This window comes from Oratosquilla oratoria, chromosome 23 (genome assembly GCF_046742065.1).
Source record: "Oratosquilla oratoria isolate Oo_2021 chromosome 23, ASM4674206v1, whole genome shotgun sequence".
Classification (NCBI taxonomy): Eukaryota; Metazoa; Arthropoda; class Malacostraca; order Stomatopoda; family Squillidae; genus Oratosquilla; species Oratosquilla oratoria.
The window spans coordinates 53,957,948-53,971,328 of record NC_134799.1 but is presented as its reverse complement, the minus strand read 5'-3'; the positions used below and the strand labels follow the sequence as shown (position 1 = coordinate 53,971,328).

At 37.3% G+C, this 13,381-nt stretch overlaps 1 protein-coding gene across 1 annotated transcript in view; it reads left to right on the top strand.

Annotated features, from left to right (window-relative positions):
• LOC143037818 (glycoprotein-N-acetylgalactosamine 3-beta-galactosyltransferase 1-like) overlaps positions 1 to 13,381 on the top strand; it is a 67,016-nt gene that overhangs the window by 37,614 nt on the left and 16,021 nt on the right. Inside the window, exon 8 of the mRNA XM_076206376.1 lies at positions 5,296 to 5,411. Within this exon, the coding sequence (XP_076062491.1) occupies positions 5,296 to 5,411 (116 nt within the window). The remainder of the gene's footprint in view (positions 1 to 5,295; positions 5,412 to 13,381) is intronic.

Sequence of the window (13,381 nt, the reverse complement as noted above, 5' to 3'; positions counted from 1 at the left end):
GTTTCTCCAAAAATCTTTTTTATATGTTTCTCAGGTGACATATTATTCATAACAATGACTCCCAGGTCCTTCTCATTTTCTACTTTTTTTATTCCTTCTTCTCCCAAATTATATGATCCTGTTATTCTGTTTTTGCTTTTTCCAAATTCCATTATACTACACTTTTTTGTATTGAACTCCATCTCCCACTTCCTACTCCATTCTTGTACTTTATTTAGATCTCTCTGTAGTGATTCACAATCTTCTTCAGTTTTCACTCTTTTCAGTAGTTTTGCATCATCTGCAAAGAAGCTCATATAGCTTTCAATTCCTTCATCCATATCATTAATATATATAGCAAACATTATTGGGGCCAGAACTGTTCCCTGCGGGACACCGCTTATTACTTCATTCCATTTTGAGTGCTGGTCTCTTATCACTACTCTCATTTTTCTTTCTTGCAAAAAGTCTTCCATCCAATTTAGTAATTTACCTTGTATTCCTCCTTCATATTCTAATTTCTTAAGCAACTTCTTATGTGGTACTTTGTCAAAAGCTTTTTTTAGGTCTAGAAATGCACAATCAGCCCATCCATCTCTTTCTTGTATTATATCTATTAGCCTTGAATAGAAACATATTAAATTGGTGACGCATGATCGTCCTTGTCTGAATCCAAATTGCCTTGGATTTAGTACGTTGTTTTTTTCCAAGTATTTTACCCATCTATTTTTGATCATTCTTTCACAAATTTTTGCTATTGTACTTGTTAGAGAGACTGGTCTATAGTTGGTAGGTTCTTCTTTATTTCCTCCTTTATATATAGGTACTATATTTGCTTTTTTCCAGTCTTCTGGAACTTTTCCTTCTTTTAAGGAACTGCTTATTATGCTATGTATTTTGTCTGCCAGTTCATTCCTGCATTCTTTCAGAATCCAGTTTGCTATTTCATCTGGCCCATGCGATTTTCTGACATCAAAATTACCCAAGTGTGTCAATATTTCATTCTTTGTTACTTCTATTTCTTCCATAGGGGGGACTTTTTCTTTCCACTCAATCTCTTCAGGTTGTATATTTTCCCTTGTAAACACTGATTTAAAATGTTTGTTCATAATTTCCGCCATTTCCATTTCCTCAGTGTATTCAACTCCTCCTTGTCTTAATTTCTCCAAGTCTTGTTTGTTTTTCAGTTTATTGTTTACAAATCTGTAGAATAGTTTTGGTTGATCTTTACACTTTTCTATAACATCTTTTTCATATTTTCTTTTTTCCTCTCTGCATTTTTGTACATATTCATTTCTATAACCAGTATATATTTTCCATTTTTCAGGTCTTCTGTCTTTTTTCCATCTGGTCCAGGCTTTGTCTCTTTTGTCTTTTAACTCCCTACAACTTTTGTTGTACCAGCATTTTACATATTCTTTTTCTTGTTTTTGGCTCGGGACATACTTTTCCACTCCTATTTTGTAAATTTTTGTCAAAATATTCCATTTCTCTTCCACTGATGTTTCTTCTTTGTATATTTCTTCCCAGTTTTCTTGTTGGAAGAATTCTCTTATTTTATCAAAGTTTGTTTTTTCATACATCATTCTTCCTTTTCTATATTGTTAATTTCTTTTAATAAATTTTTATTAATTAAGTTCCAGTTCAATCAATATGTGGTCACTTTTACCTATTGGTGTTTTATATTCAATCTTGTCCACTATTCTAGGTTCAGATGTAATTATTAAGTCTAGTCTCGATGGTTCTTCTTCATTTCTATACCTAGTGTTCTCTTGTATCCATTGTGTCATTGAATGGTCAGTAATCATCTCAAGTAGAGCATTTCCCCATGAGTCATCACCACTCTTTACTATCATTTCTTCCCAGCAGATTTCTTTGCAATTAAAGTCGCCCATCATAACTATTCTTCCTCCGTCTTCCATTATTTTAGTTAATGCTATCTTTGTGTCCTCTAACATACTTTTATGTTCACTCTCCTCCCATGAGGCTGTTTTCGGAGGCACATAATTGATCACAAATTTTCTGCTCTTCTTATCTCGGTCTTCCACTTCGATCATAATCATCTCTACTGTATTCTTTCCATATATGACACCTTTCACGTTTATATCCTTCTTAGTCAGGAACATAACTCCACCCCCTTGTTTTTTCTCTCTGTTTCTAATCCAATAATTGTATGCATCATGTCCTACACTATTGGGTGGTAATGGGCCTTTTAATTTTGTTTCTACAATTCCCATTATGTCCGGTTCTTTTTCCTTCAAATAATCATTCAGTTCATTCAATCCTGTTATCAATCCATCTATATTTGTGTAAGACGCTCTTAGTTTTCTGCCACTTCCATTGTGTTCTCTGTTTCCCTTATGTTTTTCTTTTGTATGTCGAACTGCTTTATTTTCATGTTCACTACTCTCCAATAGAATCTCTCTTTCTCTGACTCCGTTCTTTCCTCGTTTTTTGCCTTAGCTTCAAGTCTTTTCTGCTTTTCTGCCTCTCTTTCCTCCTTATTCATTTCTCTTTTTATCCATACCTTTTTATATTGATCATTTGTTGCTAGTTTCCCTGTTTTGGATAGAATTTTCTCTGCCGTTGTTTGTGACCTGAATTTAATCTTAATTGGTCTGGTCTTATCTGTACTATATTTTCCGAGTCTGAATTTTTCCTCAATTTCCTTTATAATTTCTGGTTCATCTTCCTGGACTAATTTTAATAAACTGCTTACTCTTTCATTTTCCTGCTTGATTCTTGCGGTTCTATCTGGGTTATGTTTCTCTTCCATTCCTAATATAATTATACATTTCTTTTTGTCAGCTAATTCTCTTACTATATTCTCCTTCTGTCTCATCACTTTAATAACTGAGTCTTCATTATGTTCTTTCAATTGCTGTTTGACTATGTCAGTGAATGAAACCTTATTCCCTTCTTGGGTTGTTCTCCAAGTTTTAGCTTCTTTAGCTATTGTCTCTCTGTTTTCATTACTATTCTTCTTCAATTTCTCATTCTCCTCCTTTACATTTCTTAACTGTCTTTTTAGGTCCTCTATTTCATCAGTTAAGTTTCTGTTTGCCTTCTCTAGTTGTTCCAACCTTTCAATTCTCTGGAAAATGGAGTCAACATTACCTAACCTACTTTCCAAGTCCTCGATCACCTTATCAACTCTCTCCTCTAGTCTTATCAGTCGGGGGGGGTTGTGTTGTGTCCCCCCCACCCTCTTTAAATCCCTGGAACATATTCTCGTCACTTTCTACTGTATTGCTCCTCTCTATACTTCTAATCTTTACATTTTTATTAGACATTTCATCATCACTCAGTCTTTTGTTTACCTTTCGCTTGTCTGGCTGGGCCAAGTCTACTCCCTCCTCATTTCCTTCCATTTCCCTCAGTAATCCCTCCCCTTTTCCTCTTTCCCTACTTTCCCACTACTCCACGAGCAATTTCCCCCCCACCCTGTAAAAACACTAGGCACTTCTCTTTGCGTTGGGATCCACAGACTTCAGTTTACTTCAGAACGTCATCCAAGCCGTCCATTCGCTGAAGTGTGTGTGTGTGTGTGTGTGTGTGTGTGTGTGTGTGTGTGTGTGTGTGTGTGTGTGTGTGTGTGTGTGTGTAAAGATATATCTATATATATATATATATATAAATATATATATAAATATATATAATTGTGTGTGTGTATGTATATGTATAAATGTATAAATATACATGTGTATGTATACATATGTTTATATATATACATACATGTGTGTGTGTGTGTGTGTGTGTGTGTGTGTGTGTGTGTGTGTGTGTGTGTGTGTGTGTGTGTGTATTAGCTTATTTATTTATTTGTGGGTGTGCGCGCGTGGGTGTGTGCGTGTGTGTATGTGTGTGTGTGTGTATTAGTTTATTTATTTGTTTATTTTTTATTATTTGTTTATCTATTGATATATCTGAATATTCATTATATAATTATCCACACACACACACACACACACACACACACACACACACACACACACACACACACACACACACACACACACACACACACACACTATACATTATATATATATATATATATATATATATATATAAGACAGGGAAAAAGTACAATGAGGAGAGTCAGGAAGAGAGGAGAGGGTAAAGGGAGAAAATATACATTCGTTGGTAGCGGAGGACGGAGACTTTGTGGCAGTAGATGCGAATAGAATGACCATGGTGAGTGAGAACGACGAGATGATTAAAAAAATAACTAGCACTGGAAGAATCCGAAACTGGAAAAGAATTTGAAATAGATGAGTGTCATAGGGACTGTCTGATAATGGTACAGGGATAAATGGTGAGCTGGTTCATTGTGTGTTTGAGGGAAGGAAGTGTTTCAATGGATTAGAAAAGTGCATGTATAGATACACATCATAAGGGGAAGGGAGACAAATATTAATGTAGTTTTAGAGAGATAATTCTGTTGATTATTATCGGTAAAGTATATGGACGCGTGCTGATTGAGAGGACGAGATGGAGAGGAGAGGGGAAGGCTGGAAAAAACAATGCAGGTTCAAAAGAGGATGATACTGCGTAATACATGCATACATATATATATATATATATATATATATATATATACAGTATATATATAGTATATATATACATCTATATATATATATATGTATATATATATATATATAAATATATATAAATATATATATATATATATATATATATATATATATATATATAATGTATGTATGTATATTTGTAATAAGAGATGTAAGGAACTTTTGGGTTTTCATAAACTGTAAGGTGTGTATTAGTGTTAAAGGAGTTCTGTGAAGCGTGTTGCAGCATATAGAATAGGAGGAAGTCTACTGAAGGCAGTCAATAATATTACATGAGTAGTAGGGCATATGTGAGGAACGAAGAAAGAGAATGGTTTGAGGTGAATTTGGTGTTGTACCAGGGTTGTGAAGTCGCCATGATTGTTCAAGGTATATCTAGTTGGGATAGTATAGGAGTAAGATGAAGGAGTACTAGGCAGGGGTTTATGGTCAGTAGGTGAGAACAGAAGAAAAAGGTATATTAATTAGTTTTTGTTTGTGAATGGAACTGCGCTCGTGATTGGTTTTGAGGAGGGATTTAAAGAGTGGATGACATAGTTTAAAAAGATGAGAGAGAAATTTACATACTACATAACAGCAAATAGACAGTTTTGTATAACTACCCTTCATCTTCTCTTTACTCATCCTCTCTCTTCCCTTTTTTTTTTCTTTCCCATTCAGAGAACAGCATATCAAATAGAAATAGGCACAGTTTAGCTATAATTCAACCATAATGTCTATCCGGCAGATATGTAGTGATTGAGAACCTACGGCATATGTTGAAGGACCACAGCCCGGAGGATCCAATCTGGATGGGATGTCGGCTGAAGACGATCGTGCCAGAGCAGGGCTACATGAGCGGAGGTCGGAACCATCCCCGAGTAATTACTTATTTTGTTCACTATGCAAACCTCATAACACGCGCGCGCGCACACACACACACACACACACACACACACACACACACACACACACACACACACACACACACACACACACACACACACATACACACACACACTTCACCGAACGGACGGCGTAGAGGACGTTCTGAAGAAAAAGTGAAATTTTCGTGGATCCCAAAGCAAAGGAAGTACCTATTGTATTTACAGGGGGGGGAATTGCTCGTGGTGTAGTGGGAAAGTGAGGAAAAAGGAGAAGGGGAGGGATTACTGAGGGAAATGGAAGAAAATGAGGAAGGAAAGGACTTGGCCCAGGCAGGCAGACACCATGTAAACAAAAGAGGGCCGGACCAGTTTAGTGACGATGAAGGGTCTAACAAAAATGTAAAGATTAGAAACATAGATATGAGTAGCACAATAGAAGGTGAGGATAATAATTTCCAGGGATTTAAGGAGGGGGGGGGGAGGATACCAACCTCCCCCGACTGGCAAGACTCGAAGAAAAACTTGAACAAATGACTGAACATTGGGAGAGTAGGTTCGGTAGAATGTCAAAAATGGCTGAAAGGGTTGAAAGATTGGAAGCACTAGAGAGGGCAAACAAAAACTTAATTAAGGAAATAGAAGAACTAAAAAGACAGTTAAAAGAAGTAAAAGAGGAGAATGAAGAATTAAAGAGGAATAATAAAGAAAACAAAGAGGCCATAGCTAAAGATGTTAAGGGTTGGAAGACAATCCAAGAAAACAGTAAAGTTGCATTTACTGATATAATTAAACAGCAAATGAAAGAACAAACTGAAGACTCAGTTATCAAAGTGATGAGACAGAAGGAGAATATTGTAAGAGACTTAGCAGACAAAAAGAAATGTATAATTATATTAGGAATGGAAGAGAAACATAACCCAGATAGAACCTCAAGAATCAAAGAGGAAAATGAAAAAGTAAACAGTTTACTACAATTAGTTCAGGAAGATGAACCAGAAATAATGAAACAAATCGAAGAGAAGTTTAGACTCGGAAAGTATAGTACAGATAAGACCAGACCAATTAAGATTAAATTCAGGTCACAAACGACGGCAGAGAATATCTTATCCAAAACAGGGAAACTAGCAACAAGTGAACAATATAAAAAGGTATGGATAAAAAGGGAAATGAATAAAGAGGAAAGAGAGGAAGAAAAAAAGAAAAGACTTGAAGCTAAGGAAAAAACGAGAACAGAACAGAGTCAGAAAAAGAGAGATTCTATTGGAGAGTAATGAATATGAAACTAAGGAAATTCGACATACAAGAGAAAAACAAAAGGGTAACAGAGAACACAATGGATGTGGCAGAAAACTGAGAGTGTCTTACACAAATATAGATGGATTAATAACAGGATTGAATGAGCTGAATGATTATTTGAAGGAAAAAGAACCGGACATAATGGGAATTGTAGAAACAAAATTAAAAGGTCCACTACCACCCAACAGTGTAGGACATGATGCATATAATTATTGGATTAGAAACAGAGAGACAAAGCAAGGGGATGGAGTTATGTTCCTGACTAAGAAGGATATAAACGTGAGGTGTGTCACATATGGAAAGAATACAGTAGAGATGATTATGATCGAAGTGGAAGACAGAGATAAGAAGAGCAGAAAGTTTGTGATAAATTATGTGCCTCCAAAAACAGCCTCGTGGGAAGAGAGTGAACATAAAAGTATGTTAGAGGACACAAAGATAACATTAAATAAGATAATGGAAGATGGAGGAAAAATAGTTATGATGGGCGACTTTAATTGCAAAGAAATCTGCTGGGAAGAGATGACAGTAAAGGGTGGAGACGGCTCATGGGGAAACGCTCTACTTGAGATGATTACTGACAATACAATGACACAGTGGATACAGGAGAACACTAGGTATAGAAATGAAGAAGAACCATCGAGACTAGACCTAATAATTACATCTGAACCTAGAATAGTGGACAAGATTGAATATAAAACACCAATAAGTAAAAGTGACCACATATTGATTGAACTGGAACTAAATGAAGAAAAATACATGAAAAGAAATGAACAATACAGAAAAGGAAGAATGATGTATGAAAAAACAAACTTTGATAAAATAAGAGAATTCTTTCAAAAAGAAAACTAGGATATAAATGTGATGTGTGTCACATATGGAAAGAATACGTTAAAGATGATTATGATCCAAGTGGAAGACAGAGATAAGAAGAGCAGAAAGTTTGTGATAAATTATGTGCCTCCAAAAACGGCCTCGTGGGAAGAGAGTGAACATAAAAGTATGTTAGAAGACACAAAGATAACATTAAATAAGATAATGGAAGATGGAGGAAGAATAGTTATGATGGGCGACTTTAATTGCAAAGAAGTCTGCTGGGAAGAGATGACAGTAAAGGGTGGAGACGGCTCATGGGGAAACGCTCTACTTGAGATGATTACTGACAATACAATGACACAGTGGATACAGGAGAACACTAGGTATAGAAATGAGGAAGAACCATCGAGACTAGACCTAATAATCACATCTGAACCTAGAATAGTGGAAAAGAATGAATATAAAACACCAATAAGTAAAAGTGACCACATATTGATTGAACTGGAACTAAATGAGGAGAAATACATGAAAAGAAATGAACAATATACAAAAGGAAGAATGATGTATGAAAAAACAAACTTTGATAAAATAAGAGAATTCTTTCAAAAAGAAAACTGGGAAGGAATATACAAAGAAGAAACAACATTGGAAGAGAAATGGAATATTTTGACAAAAAAAATATAAAAGTGGAGTGGAAAAATATGTCCCAAGACAAAAACAAGAAAAAGAATATGTAAAGTGCTGGTACAACAAAAGTTGTAGGGAGTTAAAAGACAAAAGAGATAAAGCTTGGACCAAAATGAAGAAAGACAAAAGACCTGAAAAATGGAAAATATATACTTGTTATAGAAATGAATATGTACAAGTGTGCAGAGAGGAAAAGAGAAAATATGAAAAAAATCTCATAGAAAAATGTAAAGATCAACCAAAATTATTTTACAGATTCGTAAACAACAAACTGAAAAACAAACAAGATTTGGAGAAATTAAGACAAGGAGTTGAATACACAGAGGAAATAGAAATGGCGGAAATTATGAACAAGCATTTTAAATCAATGTTTACAAGGGAGAACATACAACATGGGAAGATCGAATGGAAAGAGAAAGTCCCCCCCCCCCATGAAAGAAATAGAAGTAACAAAGAATGAAATAATGAAACACTTGAGTAATCTTGATGTCAGAAAATCGCATGGACCAGATGAAATAGCAAACTGGATTTTGAAAGAATGTAGGAATGAACTGGCAGACAAAATACATAGCATTATAAACAGTTCCTTGAAAGAAGGAAAAGTCCCAGAAGATTGGAAAAATATATATATATATATATATATATATATATATATATATATATATATATATATATATATAAAAACAATGTGCTAAATCCAAGACAATTTGGATTCAGACAAGGACGATCATGCGTCACCAATTTAATATGTTTCTATTCAAGGCTAATAGATATAATACAAGAAAGAGATGGATGGGTTGATTGTGCATTTCTAGATCTAAAAAAAGCTTTTGACAAAGTACCACATAAGAAGTTGCTTAAGAAATTAGAAACCGAAGGAGGAATACAGGGCAAATTGCTTAAATGGATGGAAGACTTTTTGCAAGAAAGAAAAATGAGAGTAGTGATAAGAGACAAACACTCAAATTGGGATGCCCCCCCGAGGCCCAGTACTTTGATGTAGTGGGGGGGCTTCCGTGTAGTAAGGACGGGCTGAGCTGTGCCAGCCAGGTGCAACCATACTGGAGAGGTCAGCCCCGAGCTACCAGACGAAAACTGAGCCAAAACTCTTTTTTGTTGACGACCCTAGCTTGGCACTGATTATGGACTGGAATATTCGTAGGATTTGTCGCCCTCATCCTATGACAGTTGTTTTAGGATGAGGTTTTTGGGGTAGTGAATAGATAGGGGGTCCCTCACCCTTTTCCTTTGTGAATTCCCCTATCCCTATCCTTCATATTTGCTACCCTACTCTCCTTTTTCACCATCTTTCTCTAATACTTGTTAAGGAAGGTTCTGGTATCTTGGTGCCTTCCAAGCTACATGTCTGAACCCAGTCAAGTGGGGGCGAGGGCCGAAAGCCCACCGACTGGGGAATGCATGTTTGTGAGGTAGGTACTAGGCTGCTGACTTCCTTTCTCCCTATCCAGTACACATGCAGAGTGACTACGCCGGACCCATCCTAAATGGGACAAAACAAAAGAGGACAAACCCCGGGTTGACAAAGTCTCAAACTCACCTCCGAGGCCCTGCATGTGTAAATAGTCGTTTCTGGAACCTCCCGACTCTGCAGAGACTTTTCTTTTATTGTGCGTGGCAACGGGCAACTGCAGTATCTTCCTTCTATGCACTGATTTTTCTTTCTCAATATATGGTGTGGCCTCATAAATATACACGATGATGGCGGCTGTTGAAACAGAATGTTCTAAACCTCCACCACTACCTGATCCTCCTCCTAAACCCCCCGATCCCTCTCCTAATATTGCCAATCCTAATGTTGACAATATTGACTCAACAAAAATAAAAAACCCAGTTGACGACTCTGGCTTGAAAAAGGACTTCGGTAAAATCAATCAATCAAATGCTGCCCCTAATAGTCATAGAATCTTGCATTTACAATATGTCTCTCTTGATAAGAGTTATACAGACTTATATGAAAAGTTCCGTAAATTTGGACAAATTAAAGAGATCAGAGTTAAACTAACTGACAACTTTAAAGCTTGGCTAGTGTGGATCTCATTTCTTTCTAATCAGGATGCAGCTGCTGCCTGCTTGGATTATAATAATTGTAATGAGAATGAATCTTCAGCCCAACTTGTTGGTAGAGTGCCACCTAACTTGGATATCTTTTATCCAGAAATCCTGGTAGAGGAAAGGAAGGAAAATGTGCAGAGACCTCCCAACCCAGCTAAGTGGCTCATTATCACTCTTGCAAAAGAACGTGCTAACTTGTTCGAGTTTAGAAGATTCTTGAAGAGTCACCTTGGCTGTGGTAATTTGAATAACTCGCAGGTATCACGATTTGGAAGAAATTCCTTCTTAATTCATGTAAAATCTTATGAACAAGCTGCCATGGTGCTCAACTTGAAACAGAAATCGGAGATTAAGGAAGTTAAACCCCACTACACCTTTAGTTATGCCAAAGGGGTAATTTTTAATAGAGATCTGTATGACTTTGATGAAGAAGAGATTTTAGAAATGTGCCCAACTAATGTTTGGAAGGTTGCTAAAATCCCTCGTTCTTCTATGATTATCCTAAATTTTTCTGGTGAAGATGTACCTCATTATGTAGAGATAGAAAAATAAATTGTTTATGTGAAGCAGTTTAAGCCCCGTCCCCTTCAGTGCTTTAACTGCTATGGTTTTGGCCATCCTTCCCGCAGATGTGCAAGGGACAAAATGTGTTTGATATGTGCTCAGCCTGAACATGGGGATTGTTCCCGCCCAACAGTTTGTATAAATTGTAAAGAAGAGCATGATGCCAGAAATAAGAACTGTGTAATTTATAAGAAGGAACAGGAAATACTACTAAAAGCTCATGCAGAACATGTAAGTGTAGAATATGCTAAAAGACTATTAAGTAATTCCAAAAGATACAGTGATGTTGTTAAAACAAATAGTAAAGTGGATCAGCCAACAGTAGAAGGCAATAGAAATAAAAATGCCAATATGAATGGTTCTGTTAACACTGAACCCAAGCCTCAGTGTAAAAGTGTAACTATGAAACCTAATGGTCTTTCTTCTTCTCAAGTAGGAATTTCTAGTACTTCTGAAGCCTCCTGTGCGGAGGTTTCCTCACCCCTTGTTGAAGGGGTGTCCCCTGCCCCATCTGGAGGGGCACCTAAGGTTTCTATTGTAGAAACCTCACAGGCTTCTTGTAATGAAGCCTCCTCTCAGGCAATCTCTCTTCCAGACTTGGGGGATTCCCCAGTAGAGGGATTGCTGACTAGTGTGCCTCACTCGGTAGAGGTGCACAGAAGCAATGAGGATCAAGGAAATGCTGAACCCAAGCCTCAGCGTGAAAGAGTCACTACTAGACCAAATCGGTCTTCCCCACAAGTTGGAAATTGTAGTACTCGTCAACCCTACTCTGCGGAGGTTCTCCCATCCCCAGTTGAGGGAATGCCTCCTGCCCCATCTAGAGGGGCACCTAAAGTTCTCATTGCTGGGACCCCACAGGGTTCCTCTAATAAAGCCTCCTCTCAATCAGTCAAACTTCCAAACTCGAGGGGCTCCCCAATAAAGGGATCACGGACTGTTGTGCCTCACTCAGTCGAGGCACACAGAAGCGAAACTATGGAGTCTGAAGCTGTGCGCAGTAAAAGACTCCACAGTCCACCCCCATCTCCATCCTCTACCCCAAATCGCGATAAACAATCTAAGAAAGAAACTAATAGCCCGAACTCTACATCGTCGGTCGGACCATCGTCAGAGAGGAGGATGCCACCCGCGAAAGCAAAGAAATTAGAAAAGAACCCACCTTGTAAACCCTCTCTCTCCCAGACTTCTCTTACCAGACCAGTAGACCCAAAAAAGAAAAAGAAAACAGTATAATGTCCATAATTCAATGGAATATGCAAGGTTTTAATTCTCATCGAGAGCAGGTTGGGATTCTCTTTAAAGAACATGATGTGTCTGTTTTTTGTCTCCAAGAAACTATGCTTGGCAATTTATCCCCTAATGTTGGACTTAATTATAAATTTTACAGATCTCCTATGATTGGGGGCCGTGCCCATGGAGGTACTGGTATCATTGTTAAGAAATGTGTAAACCACAGAAGTGTCCAGCTACATTCGGTGTTGCAGGCTTGTGCAGTACAAATCTTTACCACTAAATGGATCACTTTATGTTCTTTATATTTGGAACCTGAACTGGAAGATCGACTCGTAGACATATATAAGCACCCCCGTCAGTTTGAGTTAAATGACCTACAATCTTTGGTTGACCAGCTCCCTGAGCCTTTTATTCTAATGGGTGACTTTAACGCCAAGCATCCTCTATGGGGTGAATCAAGGTGTGACCCCTGGGGCAATATAATTGAAGAATTTATTGATAGTAATGATGTCATTTTGATGAATGACTGTTCCAAAACTAGGTTTGATGTCTTTCACAACTCAAGTTCTGCTATAGACCTAACTATTTGTTCATCATCCTTAAGATTAGACTACAGTTGGTCAATAGATGAAGAATTACATGGTAGCGACCACTGGCCTATCCATATCAAATATTTAAAGAACACTCCCTCCTGTTGCTTACCTAAATGGAAGACAGGAGAGGCTAATTGGGAATTATTTAGGAGATCCACAGAGATTAATTATAAGACTAGTGATTTTGGTAGTAACTGTGATGCATATGACTACCTGGTAGACATGATACTCTCTGGTGCTTTCTCTTCCATTCCTAGGACAGCTGGTAAACCTCAACGCCCAGTAGTCCCCTGGTGGAGCGATGAATGTGCTATAAGCAGAAAGATTACAAGAACTTGCTATAAGAGATATCGGAGATACCCTTGTTTAGTCAATAAGATAACGTACAGAAGAGCTCGAGCAAAGCAGAAGAAAATCTTCAAGAAAGCAAGGAGGGAATCCTTCATTAAATATATTAGCGAATTGAAATATGATTCTTCCCCTACCTTAGTATGGAATAGGATTCGAAAATTACAAGGAAAGTTTACTCCATCTCCCTTACCCATTCTGAAGATAAATGACTGTTTTATATCAGATACAAGAGAAGTAGCAGAGGCTTTTGGAAGACATTATGCTGATATTTCAAGCCCACTACATTATTCAGATGATTTCAGAGGAATTAGAGCCAAGACGACGATTATTC